Here is a 22,352-nt window from a genome sequence, read left to right as displayed (position 1 = left end):
TCAAATTGTTTTTTGTTAGTCATTTAGAACTGGGAAACTTGGGGTAGAACCGGGCGCAAATGTTCCCTGTTTAATTATTTTCATCTATTCACTCATGAAGGTGCATTGTTAATTCAGTGTATAACATTTACATTTACAGCAGGTCTATTTTGATCACAATAGGCAACATAATACTTAATGAAATAATTAAACACAAAGGTGCATACAGATTTGCACAGCGCCCAGTTCTCCTGTATTCGTCACATTATATTGTGTAACCAAATGGACCAGTAAGGGTCCATTTGGTTACATTTGTACAAATTAACACTGAGGATTCTACAGCGTAGAATGGAGTCCCAGAGATGAAAATCTGTATCAAATGGGGGTCCTTGAAATTAAAAAGGTTGAGAATTGCTATATTGTTACAATGAGACGTGTATTGCCACATGTTGTGACATGAGTTTAACCTTCAGCGTGTGAAGTAATCATGTGCCTGTAGAACTTCCCAAATGTAGTCATAGGTCACAGGACAACAACTATAACGAAAGTGCAAGAAGATAATTGCCGGAAACTGACAAGCTGAGGACGGCCGAGAGAGAGACAATGTCATTCAAGGTTAATGTTGCAATTGTAGCCCTGCCTGAAGATCAGAAGCATATATCTTCCCTGCCAAGAAAGGATTCCCTTTTGCAGTAGACGTCTGTTTTCCCATCTGGGAGACTAGCATTTGAATCCAGGTGGTTACATTAATACAAATCATTAAAAAAACGTATAAAATATATAAATCTTTTAAAAAATAGATACAGGTCAGTTTTGTGTGTGTGCGAGCACACGCTGTACAGCACTTAGACTAGTTCAATAACAATTACAGTTATAATACAGCATTCCATGTATAGTGGTGATATCATGCAAAATCTACAGTATAGCATGTATAATGATCATGTGATAACAAAATGATTCAGCTTTACATTATTAGGTAGATGTAGCATTTGAATCGTCAATACTGATGTAAAATGATTAGCTGAAATCTGATGTAGGGTCTATGGTCCAGAAAGAACACTCTCATAGGTTAGGTCTGTTTTCACCTTCAGGGTAAAAAGCTGTAAGAAATGAACAGAAATCATGAGAATCCATCAGATGAAAGCAAATCAATCAATCGTCTACTACAGAGGTTCCCAAACCTTTTTGTCTCAGGGTAGGCCTACCCCATAAATATTTGTTTTAATCCGAGGCACCCCTACATTATAATTTTCACTCCCAGCACCTTATATTTTTAGCATATCGTCGTTGTCGGGTGGAAACCTTGTATGTCCAAAACCGTTCGTTTTGTATGTATCATCTATAAATGTACTAAACTAGTGAAAACAGCAGATCTACAAGCACACAACGCCTCGCATCGCGAGGAGAATACGAGGTTTCTGCCCGACAGTGACGATATTTTAGTGATTATGTTGCGAGGAAAACGTTGAGATAATAGCTATTTTGGTTAGAACTGACTGAAAATAACTTTGTACTTCAAGTTTAAAATGATACTAAATATTTTTCAAGTGTCCAAATGAATTCCAAATATTATCAAATTATCTCGCGGCACCCCTGGACTGCCGTCACGGCACCCCAGGGTGCCCCGTCACCCACTTTGAAAACCCCTGGTCTACTGACTGGTGTAGTTGTTCTGTTGTTGTGATACTCACTTTGAATTCATGGATGTAGGTGAAGAAGAAACAGACGAAGCTGAAGGCAACAGTCCATTCACTGACCGTGCTGACTAGATGAGGGGCATAGTACTACAAAGAAAGATGAACGCTTTATGTTAATGTCTAGATGGAAGACATAGTCCTGCAATGGCCGATATATTATATAGGTTCATGTCTAGATGGAAGACATACAGTGCAGTAGTCCTACAATGACAGTTTCATTCTATAAGTTACCGTCTAGATGGAAGACATAGTCCTACAATGACAAACAGATATAGTCCTCCTCTGCTAATAACACAGCTAATAACAAATATACTAAGCTAATAACAAATACTCAATATTGATCATGTTTTTTTATTGAGAAGCCTTAAATCCTCATACAGTACCTTATTACCAGGTTTTACATGAATGGTTCCATTGGTGACATGGGTGACATAGGAACCAGCGATGATAGCTGAATTGACAGTTGAGGAAAAACAACACTTAACATGGCAATGCTGAACATTACCATAAAAGCAACCTGCTGCTCAGCTTTACACGTGCAATAATTACTATGTACAGTATGTGTATACCTCAACACAGGGCAGTCAAGGACCCCTAAATTCTTGACTGTATATTTGGCTGCGGACCCCCATCTGAAAATATTTGGTGCCAAGGACCCCATACAAGTTTGTGTTAAAAAAAAAAGAAAAAAAAAGAAAACAGACCCTACTTTGAGAACCCCTGCATTAGGGCCGATGCATACTACATTTTTAGAGCCAAATTTATTTCGGTTTGGTTCGGGGAGTCACAAACTCTCGGCAGCACCGAACAGTCGAATTAATGGGAACAGGGGTCCTCAAATACAAATCTTGAAGGTCCACAAATATATATATTTTTTAAACGGGCAAAGGTCTGCTTATTTTTATTATGTCGGTCAATTATATACCGTAGTAGGCAGTAGGTACCGTAGTAGGAAAATAATACAAAAAAATACCAACCAGGGGTTGACACTAAGGTCTCAGAGGCACTTGCCCGTCGGGCAAGTACATGTCATGTTCTACTTGCCCTCAGGTCATGGCCACTTGCCCTCATAATCGTAAAATTGTACATCTTACATAATTAGGGATCCCTTTCTTAAATTATTTTACATTGTGTCTAATGTTTGTTTTTATAGTAGTTTGTTGCTAACACACACACACACACACACACACACACACACACACACACACACACACAGTCCGTCCACACATTGTGAGTGCATGATAACACAGACTCACGGAGAAGAGAGTTTTTTTTAGAACTATAATTTCTCCAGGGTTCGGACCAGGGGCATAGTTCCGCCGATTTAAAACGAATCCAATATGGAACTAAAACGTCCTATGTTTGGCCGCTAGTTGCGCTGTTTTCCCCCCGCGAGGTACCAAAAATAATTTGTCTACATTGGACCCTATTCGTTTTCCCCTTTGACTTTCTAACCTTAATAAACGTTGTCATAAATACTTTATGGTTCCTGTCGCTAGTGAAAGACTCCCTTTCAATCACCATGATATGCGTTTTGAGCAAATATGGTCCCATTTATGTTTGATGATAAATTTGCGGGTGGAGTGGCCAACTAAGCTGATACCAGCCGGCTGTGTTCTTCTTCGTGTACTGTATTTCCGATCACATTCTCCCATGTATCCTTGCGGTTCCACGTGACTGTTGGCAGCCAATAGCATTCCTTATGATTCCTGGGGTACCTTTCAAACAATGATGGCGACACCCATACAAGGGACAAAAAAACGTAATTTTCGCAGCATAGAAAGCAATGGCTTCGCTTCGTCCATATTTTTTTTACAGTCTATGGTTCGGACAGAGGGGCTCCAGCCTATTGAGGACCCATGACCTAGAAGAACAATGTTAAATCCCTGTCCATTCACTTCAAGGCTGCTCAACATCACTACTTGATGGTAGGTCACCCAGTGGTATCGCAGCTGTTGAGGCCGTGCTCATACGTACACAATGGACAAACCCACTCGGTCACTTGTTGGAGCGGCTGGCAACGCTCAGGAACACCGACTGTGAGGAAGTGCACGGTATGGTATATGGTTAACTTGGTACACTATGGAAAATACCAGCTCAGATAACTCATACCACTGAGTAGCATAAAGTAACTGAGTCATATGGGATGACTCAGTTCCTTTATGCAACTCTGTGGTATAAGGCCTTCTATATCCTTCACTCGCACTTGTCAAGGTGACAGATGGACAGTCATTATTATTGTAGTTTTATCTATTTAAAAAAACTAAGGTCGTCAACTTCTGCAGGGCAGAGCTGTGATCAAAGAAAGAGAGAGAGAGTCCCTAAAACACAAACAGTACACGGTTGGTTCTAAAGACTCCAACCTTTGCACACGGATAGCTCAGATTTTTGCCTATGTTCTTAGCTGCTTCCCCTGCCGTTACTGTACTTGCACAATGTACAGTTGTATGAAACATAAGCCCATATCTCCATATACATGGATCTCCATATATCTGTATCAGGGATCTCCATATATGGGTAACTGGTCCGATATATATTAATAAGAAATTCCTCGCGGTGCGAGGCGTTGTGTGCTTGTAGATCTGCTATCTTCACTAGTTTTGTCCGACAGTTTTTTTGATGAAGGAGGGCTTTACTTTATGAAAAAGAAAAACATACAAATTTGAAACTTGGAGATACAAGGTTTCTGCCCGACAGTGACGATATACTGTATACGTTTACTGTCACATATTACTGTCCAACATCGGGTATGAAAGGATACTGGGGAAAAGTGCCAGGAAGGCGAGGGAGGCCACTGCAGTGCGCACATAACACACTGCGCGGGACGATCCATAGGGATACGCACAATAGGAAATGACAGCCTGGAGAATGGCGTACAGCACACCACAGAAGAAGAAGGTGATCGCACCTGCATCATGAACTGTGAACTTACACAGTCCATGATTCTCGCAGGCATAGAAGTTTTCCTGAAATGATACAGAAGAAAAACATGTTTTTTTTTCTTTCTTTTTGTTTTTAAACAGAGAAAATGTAGATTTTGAAACCTTCTGTTCTATTGTGAAGAGGAGGACATGAAACAGTGTTCATTTCGTTGACTAAAACCTTTTTTCAATGACGAAAACGAAATAAAAACTAAGCTATGATGACTAAAACTATGACTCAATATATTATATACATTTCAAAAAGAATTGTGACTAAAAATAAGTTACATTTTATTCAAAAGACTATGACTAAAACTAAATCAAATCTACAGGCTTGTTGCATTGAACAATATGGAGGTTTTTGTCCAACAGCAAGGATTTACAGTGTGTGTGATTGATTGATTGAACAGTTTATTGAAAATAAATTAGGCTTGTTTCCATTGTGTTCCTTTTGTGTATTTCTTCTGTTTTCTACTTTGTTTTCTACTCTGTGAAACACTATGTAATAATTATAATGTGTGAGAACTGAGAACATACCGGAAACGTAGCAACGAAACACATTCCCACACAGGAGACCATTCCGACCCACAAAGCAGCCTTATTGAGTGAAGGACGCACCACAGCTGTTTGCTCGCTGAGTCTCTCAACAAACTTGTATCTGCAATACATCGTCATCAGTGCTGCAGGAAAGAAGATAACAATAACATAGACCTTTATTACTGTGGGGAAATGCAAGTGTTGTAACAGATGGGTTGGTAAGAGTAGATATAGGATTGAGATATACAAAAATACAATAGCATTATTAGATTTTGAGACATTGCATATGGTCTGACGAGTTAACATATGAATATTCTATCAATAAATATAAATATAAATATAAATGTACAATCTATCAACAGTGAATGCATTAACAAACATCCATCTGCTTCGCATATGAATGGATATACAGTACGTACAGACTATTGACAGTGGATGTGAGACTGACATACAGTGTCAGCCAGCTTACAACAGTGGGTATCTGCCTCTGGATAAGATTATGTATAGTTTATCAACCCTGAATACAGTATATACACTGAAATATGATTTAATAATATGCATATAGTTTAGATTTGTCAATCTTTTTTCCATTTCCTGCTTCTAAGTTTTAGGATTGCTTAAAAACAATTGTATCCCCTTTAGTTGTTCTAGGGGTATTGTGGACAGTACATTTGCACATATGTTGAATTTAAGCATTTAACCCATCTATCAGGAGCAGTGGATTCCATCAATACAGCAACCAGGTAGCAGTTAGGCCCAGGGGTCATCATTGTGTTCGAGGTAAAATATATTTTTACATTTAACATTATAATGTTGTCATTTTGATCATAAGACCCAGTTATTGAATGCCAGTCTCCAGGTTTTATTCAGAATATGTATGACACTGACACTGATTTACTATGATAACATGCACGGCAGGGTCCATTTGGTTCCATGTGTTCACTCTCAGAGTTATGGGGGTCCTTGAAAATAAAAAAAAGTTAGAGAACCACTGTCCTAGTGGACTCCTGATGTGCCGTACATGTTATCATAGTTAATCAGTGTCAGTGTCATACTGTACATATTCTGAATAAAACCTGGAGACTGACATTCAATAACTGGGTCTTATGATCAAAATGACAACATTATAATGTTAAATGTAAAAATATATTTTAGCTCAAACAAGGCCAAGTCTTGCCAAGGACACATTGATGACCTCTGGGCCTAACTGCTCCCTGGTTGCTGTATTGATGGAATCCACTGCTCCTGATAGATGGGTTAAATGCTTAATTTGGTTCCATTTGTGCACTCTCAGAGTTACACACCTGTAAAGGTAATTAAAGATTATAGCTCTTTATGTGTTTTTCTGGTAATATTATTGTCCGCTCATTTGTATATCGATGGCAAAAATTAACTTTTGATAAAAATGTCCACCACAAGCCAGCATCGCCCTATTCTAGTTTTGTGTGGCCAGACCTTTGTCTCTCACAATTTGCTAATGCTTTCGTCATACAGTCTGGGGAATGGAAGCTCTGATCATGAGTAATAAAGTGGATGTGAACACTTCTGTTTAGTTTTTACAGTCACGCACATTCATCCCAATATAAATTAAAATCATCCAAGCATATTTAGCTTGCTGCTTAGCAAAAAATGCAAATTTTAAATACATTTTCGTGAACGTAAATGCCAGCTTCTGTTACTCGGATTTCAGGAGGACTCGCATTCGGAGATTGTGGAATAGTTGTCTGGCTACGCGAGACTAGCCCTATTCATACAGGTAATATCCAGCCTAAATATGATGTCCAATCCAGATTGGAGTTGGATTGGTTTTATGCGGTCAGAACAAGCGAATGATTCACATGGCTTTTTGCTGTTCAGACTGCATAAAACCAATGGGACTCCAATGAGCTAACCTCGCCCACCAGGCTTTCTGAGGGAAAGGCTGGTGATCGTTAACAACGAGCGGTTTGATCCGGTCTACGCGGAAACCACAAGCCGAAGAATCGGCGTCGCTTTGTTTTGGCTCCCTCCGTTTGTTTCCCCAATCCCTATTAAAATTCTTGAGTAGCCTAGTGTAGTCTTGCCAGTCGCTACGAGTTGGACTAAAAGATGCATATCCCAAACAAATTTTTCAAAAGCAAAACCACGCCACATCAAGGAGTTTATTAGGTAGGCCCTAAAAATAGGTCCTTGAGCGCAGGGGAATTATTTTGGGTTAAAACTGAATCCGGTTTGATAATTCCGGCAAATTGTAGTCCTTTGAGTACTACAACATGACGTAAAGTGGTTTCCTCTCCCGTCCGGATCAAACCTCGAAAAGTGAAGTGATCCCAGACTACCAATGAGCATACTGAGTGTAGGCCAAAGATCTGATTTGGGCTGGATTTAGGCTGACACTTCAACTAGGCTGGGAAGACCAGCGTGGGAACTGGTGACCTCAACCCAAATGCAGAAGGAAAATAAAGGAGACGGCAACAAACGAAAACCCCATCACAGGCTGGGTACTGATGTTCTGCTTTCATTTTCTATCATAAAAGGGAAGCATGTTTTAAAAATATGTGGAAGTTTACTTATTCCAAATTTCCAACATTGAGAAAGCTACAGTACACGTGGTTGTTGAGTCAGAGCAACATAATTTAGCTCACAGTGTGACGCGTTGAGATCAGGCATTCAATGCCACCACGGCCGTCCAAAATACCTTTTAGTCGACTAAATCAACTGTAGACTAAAATCTTCTGATATTTAGTCAACTAAAATATAACTAAAACTAAATCAAAACTTGTTTTCAAAAAGTCAACACTGGAGTGAAACATACCTGAAAATGCAGTGATGACTGTCATCAAACCAAAAATGCAGCTCTCTGGGGGTTGGACACCTGAATCACTTCAGAGAACAAATTAAAATCAGGGTGATAATATAAATATAGTTACACCAAATCACAAGTGGTTCATTTTCGCTTTTGAGGATTTTTTTTTGAGGATCTGAACTAATTCCTATTATAGGTTTTATATATACAGGTCCATCTAAAAATCTAGATGGAATGTGCATGCAGTGGAATATCCAAACGTTTTTTTGTTTTGTTTTTTTTGTTTTTTTTTGGCACACAGCTCATGACAATAAAATAAAAATCCATATCTCAAAATATTACAATATTACACAAGACAAGACCACTCAAAAGAAAGATTTATAATACAGATATGTCAACCTTTTGAAAAGTATGTTTATACATGTTCTCAATAGAGGGTATGCACGTCCACTGGGACCCGCCCCCCTAATCTAGACTGAGTGGCAAAACATTGAGCAGCATGAAGCCATCTGTTTCTAATTTGCACATAATGCAGGAGGCAGCAGGATGTTGTGTTGTTGAAAACGAGTGCTTCCAAACTCTGACACTTGGAAAAATAAAAACCTGCACAGAATGCCTTGACAGAAAGTAGCTCATAACATGCCTATGGTGGATTTTTATGAAACAAAAACTTTGCAGATAGAAAGAGGATAATTCAAGCTTTCACTACAGCTGCAATGTTGGTGAGTTAACTTTGTTTAATACAATCAGAAAGGACTTTTCTGGATGTATGGGCTGTCAATGGCAGAAATGAGTTTTTTGCCACTCAGTAGGCGTGTTCCCACATAACTTCCAGCAACAGTGATGTCACGCGCATACCCTCTATACTTGGTATAGAATACTTTTGAACAAATTACTTCATCAATGGGGCATGGCATGGAGGTGATCAGCCTGTGGCACTGTTAAGGAGTTATGAAAGCCCAGGTTTGCTTTGATAGAGGCCTTAAGTTCATCTGTGTGGTTGGGTCTGGTGTCTCATCTTCCTCTTGACAATACAACACAGATCATCCATGGGGTTCAGGTCAGGCCAGTTGGCTGGTCAGTCAAACACAGTCAGTACACCAGTTAGTTACTAGTAGTGTTGGCTCTGTGGGCAGATGCTTCTGGAAAAGGAAAATCAGCATCTCCATAAAGCATAAAGTGCTCTAAAATCTCCTGGTAGATGGTTGTGTTGACTCAGGACTTGATAAAACTTGGATTCTGCATTTCATCAAGATCCCAGAGTATCTGGAGGAAGACTGAGAGGCAGTCAGAGTTGCTTGAAGTCCACTGTGAAGTTTCTGCAGTCAGTGATGATTTGGACTGCTATTGCATCTGTTGCTTTTGGTCCACTGTGTATCAAATCCAGAGTCAACACAGCTATATCTACCAGGAGACACTTTGTGCTTCCGTATGTCAACAAGCTTCATGGAGATGCTGATTTCCTTTTCCAGAAGCACTTGGCATCTACCCATGGTATTATTGTGCTGGTCTATCCTGAACCCCACAGAGAATCTATGTTTTTTCAAAAGGAAGATGAGAGACACCAGACTCAACCACACTGATGAGCTTAAAGGAGTAGTTCACCCACAAAATGAAAATTGTCATATTGATTACTCATGCCATGAAGACTTGAGTTAAATGAAAAAAATAGTTTTTTGTCGCATTCCTAAGACAATAATTTGATTACAATAAATGTACCCCCATTGATGCATTTGTGTACCGGAATCAATGGGGGTAAATTTACTATATCCACATTTTTGTCTTAGGAATGCCACAACAAAAAAAATATTATTGAACTTGAGTCTCCATGGCGTGAGTAATCAATTGGAAAAAAGTCATTTTGGGGGTGAACTACTCCTTTAAGGCCTCTATCAAAGCTTCCATAACACCTCAGCAGTACCACAGGCTGATCACCTTCATGCCAGGCCCCACTGATGAAGTAATTTGTTCAAAAGTATTCTTTTTTTTCATGAGCTGTATGCCATAAAAATCCAAATTAAAAGAAAGCTTTTGAATATTTCAATGTATATGTGCAATGAATCTCGAAAATATGAAAGTTAAATCTTTTTGAATTATGTTAGAGAAAATGAACCTTTACACAATAAAATTCAACACACACACACACACACACACACACACACACACACACACACACACTGCAGTATAGGCCTACAAATTCATGTAAATCTCTACAGTAAGAAGAAATGTGACACAGAAAAAGTCATTTAAGGACAATGTCTGACAGTTGGATGTCAGCCAAAAGGGACACCTGGTTAAACGAAACTTAACTTATTCTTGTTTAGCCTGTTGATCTGCACTGATTTATGGGAATTCGAGATATAAACAATTGTCTTACCTTATATATGGAAACAGCACCTCAATATCATGGCGACTAACAATTCCAACGATGTATGGAATTATGAATGTGCTTCCTGACCAGACGACCAGGAAGGCAGGTAGAAAACACGTTCCTTGTCTGAACCACCACATCTCACAAGAACACTGTCAGCAACGCACTGTCACTGACAACTGACACGTTAACCAAGAGTTTGATTTTATAGTCCAGACCAGGTCAAAGTGATGTTCCATAAATCCGCATCAATGTGACAGCTACTAGTGAAAGTGTGTGGTGAACTCTGTGTGTAAAGTTTTAACATTGGATCACGTGGCTTTGTTGCTGCCTCTTCCTCTTGTAAAACTTCCCATATAAGACAATCTATGCAAATTAAAATGACGTAGGTTTAACTCTGTCATTTCTTTCTTTCTTTCTTTCTTTCTTTCTTTCTTTCTTTCTTTCTTTCTTTCTTTCTTTCTTTCTTTGTCATTTCTTTCTTTGCCATTTCTTTCTTTCTTTCTTTCTTTCTTTCTTTCTTTTCTTTCTTTCTTTCTTCCCTCTGTCCACCTGCTGCTACGGTACGTATAGGCTACCTATATGACTCGCCAACTGTGCATGTGTGTGCATAGAGGACAATAAGCACATTTTGTATAGTCTATTAAAACACTATACAGTAATTGTTATAAGGGTAATAATAATAATATAATAATAATAACAACAACAACAACAACAAACAACATTGTTGTTGTTATTATTATGATTATTAATAATAATTGTTATGCGTATTATTACTTGCATTTTAATATTTTAATATGAATTAATCATAATATTGTTTTAATTACAATAATAATATGATTATACCGTGTTTTTTCTGTCACTTTTTCTTTCTTTTGTGTTTGACATGAGATGAGATACTTGTAGCACTGACTAGCATACTTGTACATTGTTAAACCTTACTGTGACAATGAATTCTCCTCGCCTGCAGAGGGCGGTGAAGATCTCCTCTGCAGACTGGAGGAGGAGGAGGAGGAGGAGCGGAAGGGAGGAAGGAGGAAGTGTGTGTGTCTGGTGGTTGTTTTTGTGTCATGTGTGATGTGTGTGTCACAACAGTCAGATAGGGTAGTGTGACTGGTTGCTGTGTCGGGTCAGCTGACATCATTGAACAACACAACGAGAGACATGGTGGCCAGTACTGCAGCATATGTCCCTCGCTGAACCAACCAACTCACTGGCACTCCGTTTCGGGGACTATAACTGTCATTTCTGGACATTTTCTGAATGAATGCGTTGTTATGTGGCGGGACGGAGGAGCGGCATCATGGTGATCGTCAACTCCGTGCTGAAGCTGCTGCAGAGGCAGACCTACACCTGCCTGTCCCACCGCTATGGACTCTACCTCTGCTTCGGTGGACTGGTGCTCATGATAGTGTCAGCCTTCCAGTTTGGAGAGGTAAATGAAACGTCTATATGGCTGTGGTTCTCCAACTTTGACATTTGATGGTCTCCCCCTTAACTTTGACAGTGTACAAATGGCCATTTGGTTCCATTTGTACACTGTCAAAATTCCAGACTTGTATGGGTCAATTTAGACACCCATAAAGGATCCTACAGAGTCCCTGAAATCCACTTTGAGAACCATTGGTCTATAATGGGTGGCATTTCTGCTCGTTCTGAAAATGTACGTTCCATTTGTACCCTCCCAGTGTTTACAAAGGGTCTACAACACAGTGGTGGAAATAGTACTCACATGTTTTACTTGAGTAAAAGTATCAATACTGCAATGTAGGAATACTCTTGTTACAAGAAGTCCTGTATTATAAATGTACTTGAGCAGAAGTACAAAAGTATTGGCATCAAAATGTACTGAAAGTACCAAAAGTTATAACTACTCATTGTGCAGAATGTCCCATTTCAAGTGTGGCCAAAATGTATGTTAATGTTAATGTATGTTTTGTAATAATAATCAAAATCTGCAAACTAACTAATAACTAAAGTTTTAAAATAATTGTAGTGGAGTAAAAGTAAAAATGTTGAATCCCAGATGTAGTGGAGTAGAAGTAAAAGTATTGAAAATTGGGAATTCTCAAGTAAAGTACAAATAACAAAAAGAACTTAAGAAAATGTACTTTACACCACTGCTCTGGTGGCAATTCTGCTCATTCTGAAAATGCACATGTTCCATTTGTACTCTCCAGTGTTACGAAGGGTCTACAGTATGGTCCATTTGGGCCCCTAATGTGGGTTGTGTAGCGTCAGCCCGCCAGTTTAAAGAGATAAACTTCTGACTGGATTTCTGGTAACTCTTGAGAGTGTACACAATTGAACCAAATGGACCCACAACTGCTCAAGGCTCCTATTGGTTCCAATACACTGTAAACAGCCGTAATCTATAGTGTAAAAGCTATAATCTGTTTAGTCTATTCATACCCAGGATTCAAAACCTACCTGACACTCTCCCACTCTCTTCCAAGGAGGGAGTTTACAAGGGTCTATATACAGTATTGGATCGTTCTGGGCCCCCAGGTTGTATTGGTTCCATTTACACTTAGCAGACAACCAAAGTAAAGCTCACAAAATTTGGTGGGCATCTGGACAACTTGGTTGCTAATTATGGTTTGCTTGCTGAGTTTTCAACACAACCAGTTAGTTATTCCTGAACTTTAGCAGGTATACCTGCAGATTATTATGGCTGGCATTAGGAGTTAGTTAACATAAGAACTAGTTGTCCTGCATACACACTGTGTGCACGCACGCACGCACGCACGCACGCACGCACGCACGCACGCACGCACGCAAGCGCACGCGCGCACACACACACACACACACACACACACACACACACACACACACACACACACACACACACACACACGTTAACCCATTAAATAAGACCTGAGGCTGATTCTACAAAAGCCTGTCTATGTTGCTATTTATAATTTGCTGTCTGGCAAATGACGAAGGAGAAGAGCCTATCTGGATCACAACAACAGACCTTACCTGGTTTCCTACCAGAAGCAGGCCAGGGTCCTCAAACCCTTTTAGTTTTTTTATTAAAGTTTGAAACTGCAAATAGAAGCATGTATTGAAAGTTTGAGAACTGATTTAGAAGGCATTTGTAGAATCAGCCTCAGGTTCTAATTGGTTAATGGGAAGAAAAATAGATTTATCTTTTTCTGGGCTTGATGATTAATATACAATCTCTTTGCACAGGTGTTGGTGGAGTGGAGCCGCGATCAGTATCATGTGTTATTTGACTCCTACAGAGACAATGTTGGTGGCAAATCATTCCAAAGCAGGTAAGAGAGAGAGAGAGAGAAAGAAAAACAGCTCTAACCCTAACTCTGTGGTATTAAAGAGTTCTCTTAGCCACTTAAACCCTATATACTCCGTTCACTAGTTCTGTACTTGGTCCACCTCACTACACCAGTGGTGCTCAACCTGTGGGGGTCCCCAAATTATTTCGGGGTGTCCCCAGATGATTAACTTAATGTGCAACATTGTTTTTTTCTCACTCAACTGTAAAAAAAACAACAACATAAAGTTTAAGTGTATAGAGGGTATCTGCACATTTCTACAATTGAAGGACTTTTTTAATACCTCTAAAATAACAAATTAAACATTGGTCAAATATTAAAGACAGAAATTGTGAAAATAGCCGACCTGTTTTGAGGCGTTGTGGGCATGTAGATCTGCTATTTTCAAAATAGAACCGTGTTATTCAAAATGTAACTCCTCGTCAGGATAAGGGGGGTCCCCAGTTAAAAAGAACCACTGCTCTACACCACGTCTCCTCCCTGAAAATAGCCGTTCTACAAATGCATTGTGATTTAGATCGTCTATTTTTGCTGAATGCTCGCCTATTGTGACACTAGTATTCATCCGGTTTACCAACTCAAGAGGGTTTGAGTGGTTGGAGTAGGCCAGTCACAATTATTACATAATTGTCTGATCGCAATTATTTGACATAATCACAATATCATTTTCATAATCGTCATAATCGTTTCCATGTTGAAAATGTTTCATATATTTTCAAACATTTTCAAAAATAGTGGAAATAGCAGATCTAAAGCTCACAAATTGTCACAATGCGATGCGTTGTGAGCTTGTAGATCGTCTATCAATGTTCTTTTTTAAGTATAAAGTTGTTAAATATGTCAGTCATTTCTTTGTATATTTAGGTTATGTGTCATATCTGTCATGTGCAACTTCAAAGCCTACAAGCCAAGCAGAAATGTAATTGTCAGCGACAAAAACACGATTAAAACGCTAATCGCAATTATTTGAGTGACAATTCATTTTCATGTAAAATGTCACAATCGTGACAGCCCTAAGTGTAATATTGTGTTTTCCTGTTGTAGGCTGTGCCTGCCCATGCCTATAGATGTGGTGTACACGTGGGTGAATGGCACAGATACGGCTCTGCTGAAGGAACTGAAGGATGTCCGACAGAGGCTGGAGGACGAGCAGAGAGCCCTGAGGTACTCCACCCATGACGGCCACAGCCCCCACCCATGCCACATTGTTGCGTCCCACCAAACGTGTTTGGAGAGTCATAGACCAGCGTTTCTCAACCTTTTACATTTCAAGGTCTCCCCTTAACTCTGACAGTGTATAAATGGAAGTATGGAACCAAATAGACCCCAACCGGTCCATTTGGTTAAATTTGTACACTGTCAGAGTTACAGACTTGTTTGGGTCCCCTAAAGGAGCCCACAGAGTCCCTGGAATCCACTTTGAGAAACACTGTCCTAGATGACCATCATGACCGTCAATACGTGCAACAATTATGTTCAATTTGAAAAAGGTTGATTTGACTAAAGTTTGTATTTAACATTTAACATATAAGTACTGTTTAAGCAAAAATAAATACATTACACAAATTACTTAATGCAAACTACTACAAGCGCACAACACGTACAGTAGCAATGTGATAGCCTTTGCTATTATACTTACTGGAGCTACAGTAACCGCTCTTTTTATAATCTCTCTTTTTTCCCCCCTTTTTCTGATTATTCCGTTAATCTGTGCTGTGGGGATAATATCACATGCTGAAATACATCACTTGTCAGGGAGGTTAGGATATGTACATATTAAGAAATAATATAACCTGCACATTCATAGAATAGAATGTTGCCGCTTCGTGGATCTTCATCAGGTTAAACTGGTTAAGTAGCTTCACCTCTTAAAAGCGAAATGCTTATTTTCCTGGGGCCCCCCAGGGTCTACATTTTGTCCCGCTCCTTTTTTCCCTCTATGAAGTCTATACTAAATAACTTTGCTGAAAATAACAAGCGCACAACACGTACAGTAGCAATGTGATAGCCTTTGCTATTATACTTACTGGAGCTACAGTAACCGCTCTTTTTATAATCTCTCTTTTTTCCCCCCTTTTTCTGATTATTCCGTTAATCTGTGCTGTGGGGATAATATCACATGCTGAAATACATCACTTGTCAGGGAGGTTAGGATATGTACATATTAAGAAATAATATAACCTGCACATTCATAGAATAGAATGTTGCCGCTTCGTGGATCTTCATCAGGTTAAACTGGTTAAGTAGCTTCACCTCTTAAAAGCGAAATGCTTATTTTCCTGGGGCCCCCCAGGGTCTACATTTTGTCCCGCTCCTTTTTTCCCTCTATGAAGTCTATACTAAATAACTTTGCTGAAAATAACCAATCTACATGTTCACAATGCATCACAGTGCATTGTCTATTTGCCAAAGTGTGAGAAAGACTGCAAAGGAGATTAATTAAAAGTCTTAACGGTGCACGCCTGCACGGCTCAATAATATCATCAAAGTGAGGAAATATCCAGCACACAATGAATGTCCTTTTCACATGGTTTCATAAAACCATGTGAAAAGGACGTTCATTCATTGTGTGCTGGCTATTTCCTCACTTATTTGTCAAAGTGTCCATGGGACACTTAACCCCTAACGATTCCCCGGGTGCCATATTCACCCCACCCACTGCAACTCATTTTAGGACGGGATAGGGGAAATGCCCGAGGACACATTTCTTCATGCATGACATGTGCATACTATGCAATGACAAATGCATCCCCTTCCATTGACAAGCCCAGGATTGGGATACCATATGTTCTTATTAATATGTATGTTTATGTATCTGTTGTTGTGCTTCACTGTTTGGTCATGTACAACAGTACAGGGTTTCCTGCAGGAAAAAGTCTTGACTTCGCGCGTGCGCCGAAATCTTTTGATAATTAATTAATTAATTCGAGTAATTAATTCACTTAATTTTTTATATTAATTCTTATTTTTGCCCTATAAAAAACACATGAATGTGCCCATGATGACGGAAAACACAACTACATGCTATCATTCACATTTATTCAACATTGAATAACTACGTTTTTCACAGGACAGTGTAACTTGTTTTTTTCCCCCAGGTTAATCAACCAGCACTCGTGCCATATAAATAGAAGTCTACAGCACAGTAAAAAAAAAAGAAACATTGGTGTAAAGTAACTAAGTAGATTTACTTAAGTACTGTACTTATACTGTACAAAGGAGATTTTCAGGTATTTGCACTTTACTTGAGTATTTCCTGCATTCAGGAGATACCAGCCCTTATGTTTTCTTCAAATGTAAACAAACATGGCTGCCATGTTTGAAAGATAGGGTTGGTATGGGGGTTAAACATGCAATTTCGCGATCGCGATCATGCCTAGTACATTGTTGGAGGTCCAAAAAGTTTTTTTGAGAAAAAAAAATTTTTTTGAAAAAAAAAAAAAACATTTTTTTTTTTTTTTTTAATACCCTTGGGGGGGCGGGGGGGGTTTCAGGCCGGGCGGGGCGCCTGGCCTGTAAAGTGCTGCAGGAAACCCTGCAGTATTAACAAGTGGGTAGTCCTTCTGCCTGTTGTCCCACATAGGCAGACAATCAGGCATCTCTAGCTACTGATACGTCTGGTGAATTGTTGATCTAAATTCAATGAATGGGATAAAACTACTGGAAACAATAGGAGATTTAAAAAGAACAATAATAATAACAGCATTGCAGAACCAATGCAAAAACTGTAGGAAGGTCTTTCATATTGGGATGGTATCAGGGTTGGTTTTCAAAGCAGTGGGTGCAAGTTTATTAGCAGCCATTCCTGCTGCTGTTGTATATTGAACTGAGATGTCACCACTCACCAGACAACACCAGTAGATGGAGATCTCTGATTGTCTGAGTACACTCGCCATTAGCAAATAGAGTGACAATTGATTGGCTGGCCTGGTTCAGACATCGCCCCAGATCAAGTAATTAAATACTGTGGGTGGGTGTCAGAGTTCAAAGGTTGGCCCGGTTGTAAGAAGAAGTTTAGCTTGAATTTATGAACTCTGTGTTCAGTGTTTTCACGTTGTGTGTCCCGAAATCTTAACCACTTTGAACCTGGCTTCCCTATTTATTTATTTTTCTTCATTATAGGCAAACATTTTGATCAAAAACATGTTTATTTTGTTATCATTTTGTTATCAAGTTAACTATTCTCAAATAGAATAGATCAAATAGAAACTAAAATTGATAAGGACATATTTGACAAAATGCGTCAAAACATGGGTAATGGGTGGTCTAGGACTCAAAACCCCAGAATCTGGCATCGGGCTTGAATGAGAACACGTAACACAGTTATTGTTTATTGATGATTGGTTGTACATTAATGATATTTGTGGCTTGTTACCTATAGGGAGCACTTTGGAAAGAATGCAAGCGATACAACTGAAGTGCCAAAAGACAGGTGAGTGGAAAAACCACAGAAGATGATTACATTGAAGAACCGATTGCATTCTGGATGTTCATGAAACTACATGGTGGAAAGTAGCTTAAAGGGACTACACCATGACATTTCATTTTTCACATTATTATGTATTTTTTTTTTGTGTCCCACCAGCAAGTTCTATCCTCACAAAGTCCTATTTCTGACCATTGTGTATTTCTCAGTTTATGGGCAGATCTATGTAAGCAGGTCTCAGAACGGGCTGTCTGATTTTAGGTTACATTCTTTTGAGATCTCAGTGGCAAACATTGTCCTTTTACTCTTCATCATCAGTCATGGTAAATCAAAGCTATTAGAAACTGCAGACTTTCTGTTCCTGGAAAGTTAGCAAACTATAATATGGAAGTTGTCTTTCATGTAAAAGTCTAGAGTCTACTCTGGAGTCTACAATAGAATGTAGATAAGATAAGACTAGATAAGATGTCATTTGATGGTAGATGGTTTGTGTCATTGTGTGAACCTGCACCACTATTTCCTTTCGTCACAACTGCCATTGTCAGTTTCAACCACAGGCGCAAAGGAAGCAACTTGCAGGAGGGGTGAACTTGACAAAACATGAGAAGACAAGTTTGAAATGTCTGAAATGTTTTAGATTTAGTCTAGTTGTCTTTTGTCGATTTCTACGACAAAAAATGTATTTTGACAGGCCTTGATAGTGTTGTAATGCCTGATTTTACACTTGGTTGCATGCTGAAATAAGCCGATCTACAGCCTGTAGATCCGCTATTTTCAGAGTGCAGCACCCGAGCGCAACCAAACATGAAATGACTTGTTCTTCGCTAGTCCCTCCCTAACATTTTAGTCTAGTTTTTATTTGTTTTATTAGCCATCATAACTTAGTTTTTATTTTGTTTTCATCAGTGAAAAAGGTAGTCCTACCTACGATGAACATTTTTAGTCATAGTTTTAGTAGACAAAATTAACAGAACATTCCTTTCTTTCCTTTCATAACATTCCCTTTTCTTCCTTGTGCGGTCTTTCTGCAGTGTGAAGCCAGAATGCCTGCTTTCCCATTGCATCATAGCGCCCATGCTGGCTCTGGACCCCGCGCTGCCAGCCAACGTCACGCTGAAGGAGCTGCCCTCTCTCTCCCCGCTGTTCTCCACCGCCAAGGAGCTGATGCTGGTCACCAAACCCTTCCAGCACGCCACCACCGTCTCCGTGGTCATCTTCCACGCTCAGGCGGACGGTAAGCAGTGGGGTAAAGCAGGGGTCTTCAATGTTTTCAGGCCAAGGACCCCTTAGTTGAGGGAGAGAAGAAGCAGGGACCCCACAACCTTTTCAGAGATTCCATAGTTTTATTTTTTGACTTCACAATCATCAGTGTATTTTAGATTCACGTCAATTTGTGTTTTCAGATATTTAACCACTTGAACCGTCAATACTTAATAAACTTGATCTTTCACTCTGTACTTAGTTTGCTCATTTCCCCCTCTACACCAAACCTCTTTGTCGAAAATAGACAATCTACATTTGTGAGCTTGTACATCGGCTATTTTTGACTAGTTCTCGGAATATGGACACTAAGGTTTAAAGCTATACTGTGTAAGTTGCTCAACTAGTGGTCAGAGCTGTATAGCAAACCGCGGTCGCGTCCGCGTCTTTTGGCCGTTTTTCGCCGCGGACCGGGCCACTCACCACCGCGTCCGCCTGCAGCTCGCCGAGATCTATCTTTAGAGGGGTCCCTGGTTCCTGTGCGTTCAGGCATTCCGGAGAAACCGACTCCTTCACCCGAGGATATGTTGTTGTTATGTTGAGGCAAGCTACTTCCTGAGAAGTCAGCAAGATGCGCCTGTGATTGGCCGGTAGTGTACCATGTGTTTATGATCTGCAATATGATTGGCCAACGTATACACATGATGCAGATGACGTCATTTTGCCGCGAAATTCTCCCCCCCTCACGGCTCATAGAAAACATATAAAGAGAAGGCTTTAGAAGCTGAAATTAACGGAGTGGGGGTTCTAAAACTTTAGCGATTTAACAGTTAGGACAATTTTAAGATTTGTTTTATAAAAAAAGTTACATGGTATAACTTTAAGTGGTTAATACAAAAAAGAAGATTCTTTTTTCTATCACTCAAAGATTTAGAGGACCCCCTGTAGTAACTCTGAGGACCCCCTAGGGGCCCCGGACCCCCTGGTAAAGACCCTTGGTGTAAAGTTACTAAGTACATGTACTTACTTAAGTTCTGTACTTTTGAGTTATTTGTACTTTACTTGAGTACTTCCTATTTCCAATACTTTTACTTCTACTCCACTACATCTCTGATCCAAATATTGTACTTTTACTCCACCACATTTATTTTAAAACTTTAGTTACTAGTTACTTTGCAGTTATAAATTATAATATAAAAATTGGATCCGGTCCTAAATGGAGCTGGGGAAAATGTACACAACAAAACTGTCCCACACAGCTGACGTTCCTGTTGGCGTTTGCTTGCTGTGTTCTTTCGCTTGAAGTTTGTGTTTCATTTTGCTCAAGGAGGCCGGCATGATTGCTTTCTCTTCTAGCAGGTGGTTATGTGTTTCAAACACACCCCCCTTAAGTAGAACAGACTTAGAATGTAACTAGAAGCAGTGCTCTTCCGAGCACAGGTCTCCACCAGGCCGTGCGTCCTGGTGGTGCTACTGTATAATAGGCCAATGTAAAAAGGGTGGCATATGTTCTTCACCTTAGATCTTTCATGGCAATCGGACGCTGCATGCATGATTTCGAGCATTGTGTTCCAAAAATGTGTTTTGCTAAAGTCTACCTGCTGGTGGCGCTATAACAGGACAATGTTAAAAAGGTAGCATTTGTTCCTTGACCTAGTGGGAATATGTGTGGCAAATGTCACGGTAATCGCAAGCTGCGTTGATGATTTGAGGCATTTTGTTCAAAAACGGAGCAATCCTGCAAACTTTGGAAGCTAATATTAGCCAATCAGGTGGAATGTGAAATATCAGACGGATCGGACTTGATCACATGACTATAGAGATACTGTGTACTGATTTGCATGATTTTTGGATAAAATCTCAAGGAGTAATATCCAAAAATGTGTTTTACATAAGTCAGCCCAAAGGTGGCGCTATAAAAGGCTGATGTGAAAAATGCAGGGCAAAGGTTTATCCTTAGCCTCTAGGGAGTGTGCTTACAAAGTTTGAAACTGATCGGTGGAGTTATAGGTAAAACCACAAATCGGGCTGGTATAGCGCCACCATGAGGCTGATTAAAAAAAATTAAGTGGCATTTCTTCCTCGGCCTAGTGGGAACGTGTGTGCGCGATTTCATGATAATTGCACTTCGCGTTTGGGATTTGAGGCATTTTGTACCAAACGGCTCAATCCTACAAACTTTGGAAGCCAATCTTAGCCAATCAGGATGGAATATGCAAAATCGGACAGATCCGTGTCGATCGCATGACTGTGGAGATACTGCCTACCGATTTGTAGGATTTTTGGACAAAATCTGTAAGAGTAGTGCACAGAAATGTGTTTTGCGAACATCGGCCACTAGGTGGCGCTAGAAAAGGCCCATTTGAAAAATTTAGGGCAGAGGTTCTAGATTGGCATCCAGGGAGTGTGTGTGCTCACTTTGGCAGCGACCGGGCCAACGCCGACTGAGATTAGGTGCTCACAAACTGCGAGGACGGACGCACGCACGCACGGACGGACGGACGCACGCACGGACGGACGGATGGACACACGGACGGAGGGGAAAACATACTCTCCCTCAGCCTTCGGCTGGTGGAGACAATTACAACGCATATGTCTATTTAAAAATATATATATATTTAAAGTTGAAGGGTGCGAAAAGGGTGCGAAAGTTTGATCAAATTACACCCATCCTCCGTTCACTTCACTGGCTCCCCATCTCCTTCAGGACTGAATACAAGATTTCCCTGCTCACACATCAGTGTATATATGGCAATGCCCCCCCCCCCCCCCCTACCTCAAAGAACTGCTAAAACCAAAACGAGTCACTCGGACCCTCCGTTCCTCAAACACCAACCTTCTCCTTGTCCCGGACACCAACCTCCGCACCATGGGTGACAGGGCCTTCAGCTATACAGCCCCAAGCCTGTGGAATGCTCTCCCAGGACACCTGAGAGCTCCTCAGTCCACCAATGTTTTTAAAAATGGACTAAAAACATTTCTTTTTAGCAAAGCATTTTCTTAATTATTCTAGTTGTTTTTTGTCTTTGCCCTGATTTTAGTCCCATGTAAATGTACTGATTGCTTTTATGTGCTGTTTTCTTTATGCATTTCTTTGCCCTTGTAGCACTTTGAGATTCGCAAGAATGTAAAGCGCG

The 22,352-nt window shown here is 40.0% G+C and overlaps 2 protein-coding genes across 2 annotated transcripts in view; one reads left to right on the top strand and one right to left on the bottom strand.

Annotated features, from left to right (window-relative positions):
- Nucleotides 1-108: 108 nt before the first annotated feature.
- dram1 (DNA-damage regulated autophagy modulator 1) lies at nt 109-10,569 on the bottom strand. Its single transcript, XM_080754075.1, has 7 exons — nt 10,297-10,569; nt 7,929-7,996; nt 5,135-5,277; nt 4,438-4,642; nt 2,060-2,127; nt 1,671-1,763; nt 109-1,079 (listed from the first exon to the last, which is right to left on the bottom strand). The coding sequence occupies exons 1-7, from the start codon at nt 10,428-10,430 to the stop codon at nt 1,020-1,022; spliced, it is 771 nt and encodes a 256-aa protein (XP_080610201.1). The 5' UTR covers nt 10,431-10,569; the 3' UTR covers nt 109-1,019.
- Nucleotides 10,570-11,455: 886 nt separating this feature from the next.
- gnptab (N-acetylglucosamine-1-phosphate transferase subunits alpha and beta) overlaps nt 11,456-22,352 on the top strand; it is a 38,146-nt gene continuing 27,249 nt past the window's right edge. The window contains exons 1-5 of the mRNA XM_080754569.1: nt 11,456-11,725; nt 13,486-13,571; nt 14,634-14,753; nt 17,971-18,021; nt 19,047-19,249. Of these exons, the coding sequence (XP_080610695.1) occupies nt 11,558-11,725; nt 13,486-13,571; nt 14,634-14,753; nt 17,971-18,021; nt 19,047-19,249 (628 nt within the window). The 5' untranslated portion in view covers nt 11,456-11,557. The remainder of the gene's footprint in view (nt 11,726-13,485; nt 13,572-14,633; nt 14,754-17,970; nt 18,022-19,046; nt 19,250-22,352) is intronic.

The sequence above is a fragment of the Nannobrachium achirus genome, assembly GCF_963921795.1.
Source record: "Nannobrachium achirus genome assembly, chromosome: 23".
NCBI classification, from domain to species: Eukaryota; Metazoa; Chordata; class Actinopteri; order Myctophiformes; family Myctophidae; genus Nannobrachium; species Nannobrachium achirus.
Note: the sequence above shows the minus strand (reverse complement) of the source record. Positions and strands in the feature narration are given on the sequence as shown.

What these genes read in the sequence shown, in the direction of transcription:
- dram1 (XM_080754075.1), bottom strand. Translation starts at nt 10,430, where the DNA reads ATGTGGTGGTTCAGACAAGGAACGTGTTTTCTACCTGCCTTCCTGGTC. An exon ending in GTGCTGTTTCCATATATAAG is followed by an intron (nt 7,997 to 10,296) that starts GTAAGACAATTG and finishes TGTTCTCTGAAG; the next exon opens with TGATTCAGGTGTCCAACCCC. An exon ending in CCTACATCCATGAATTCAAA is followed by an intron (nt 1,080 to 1,670) that starts GTGAGTATCACA and finishes CATTTCTTACAG; the next exon opens with CTTTTTACCCTGAAGGTGAA.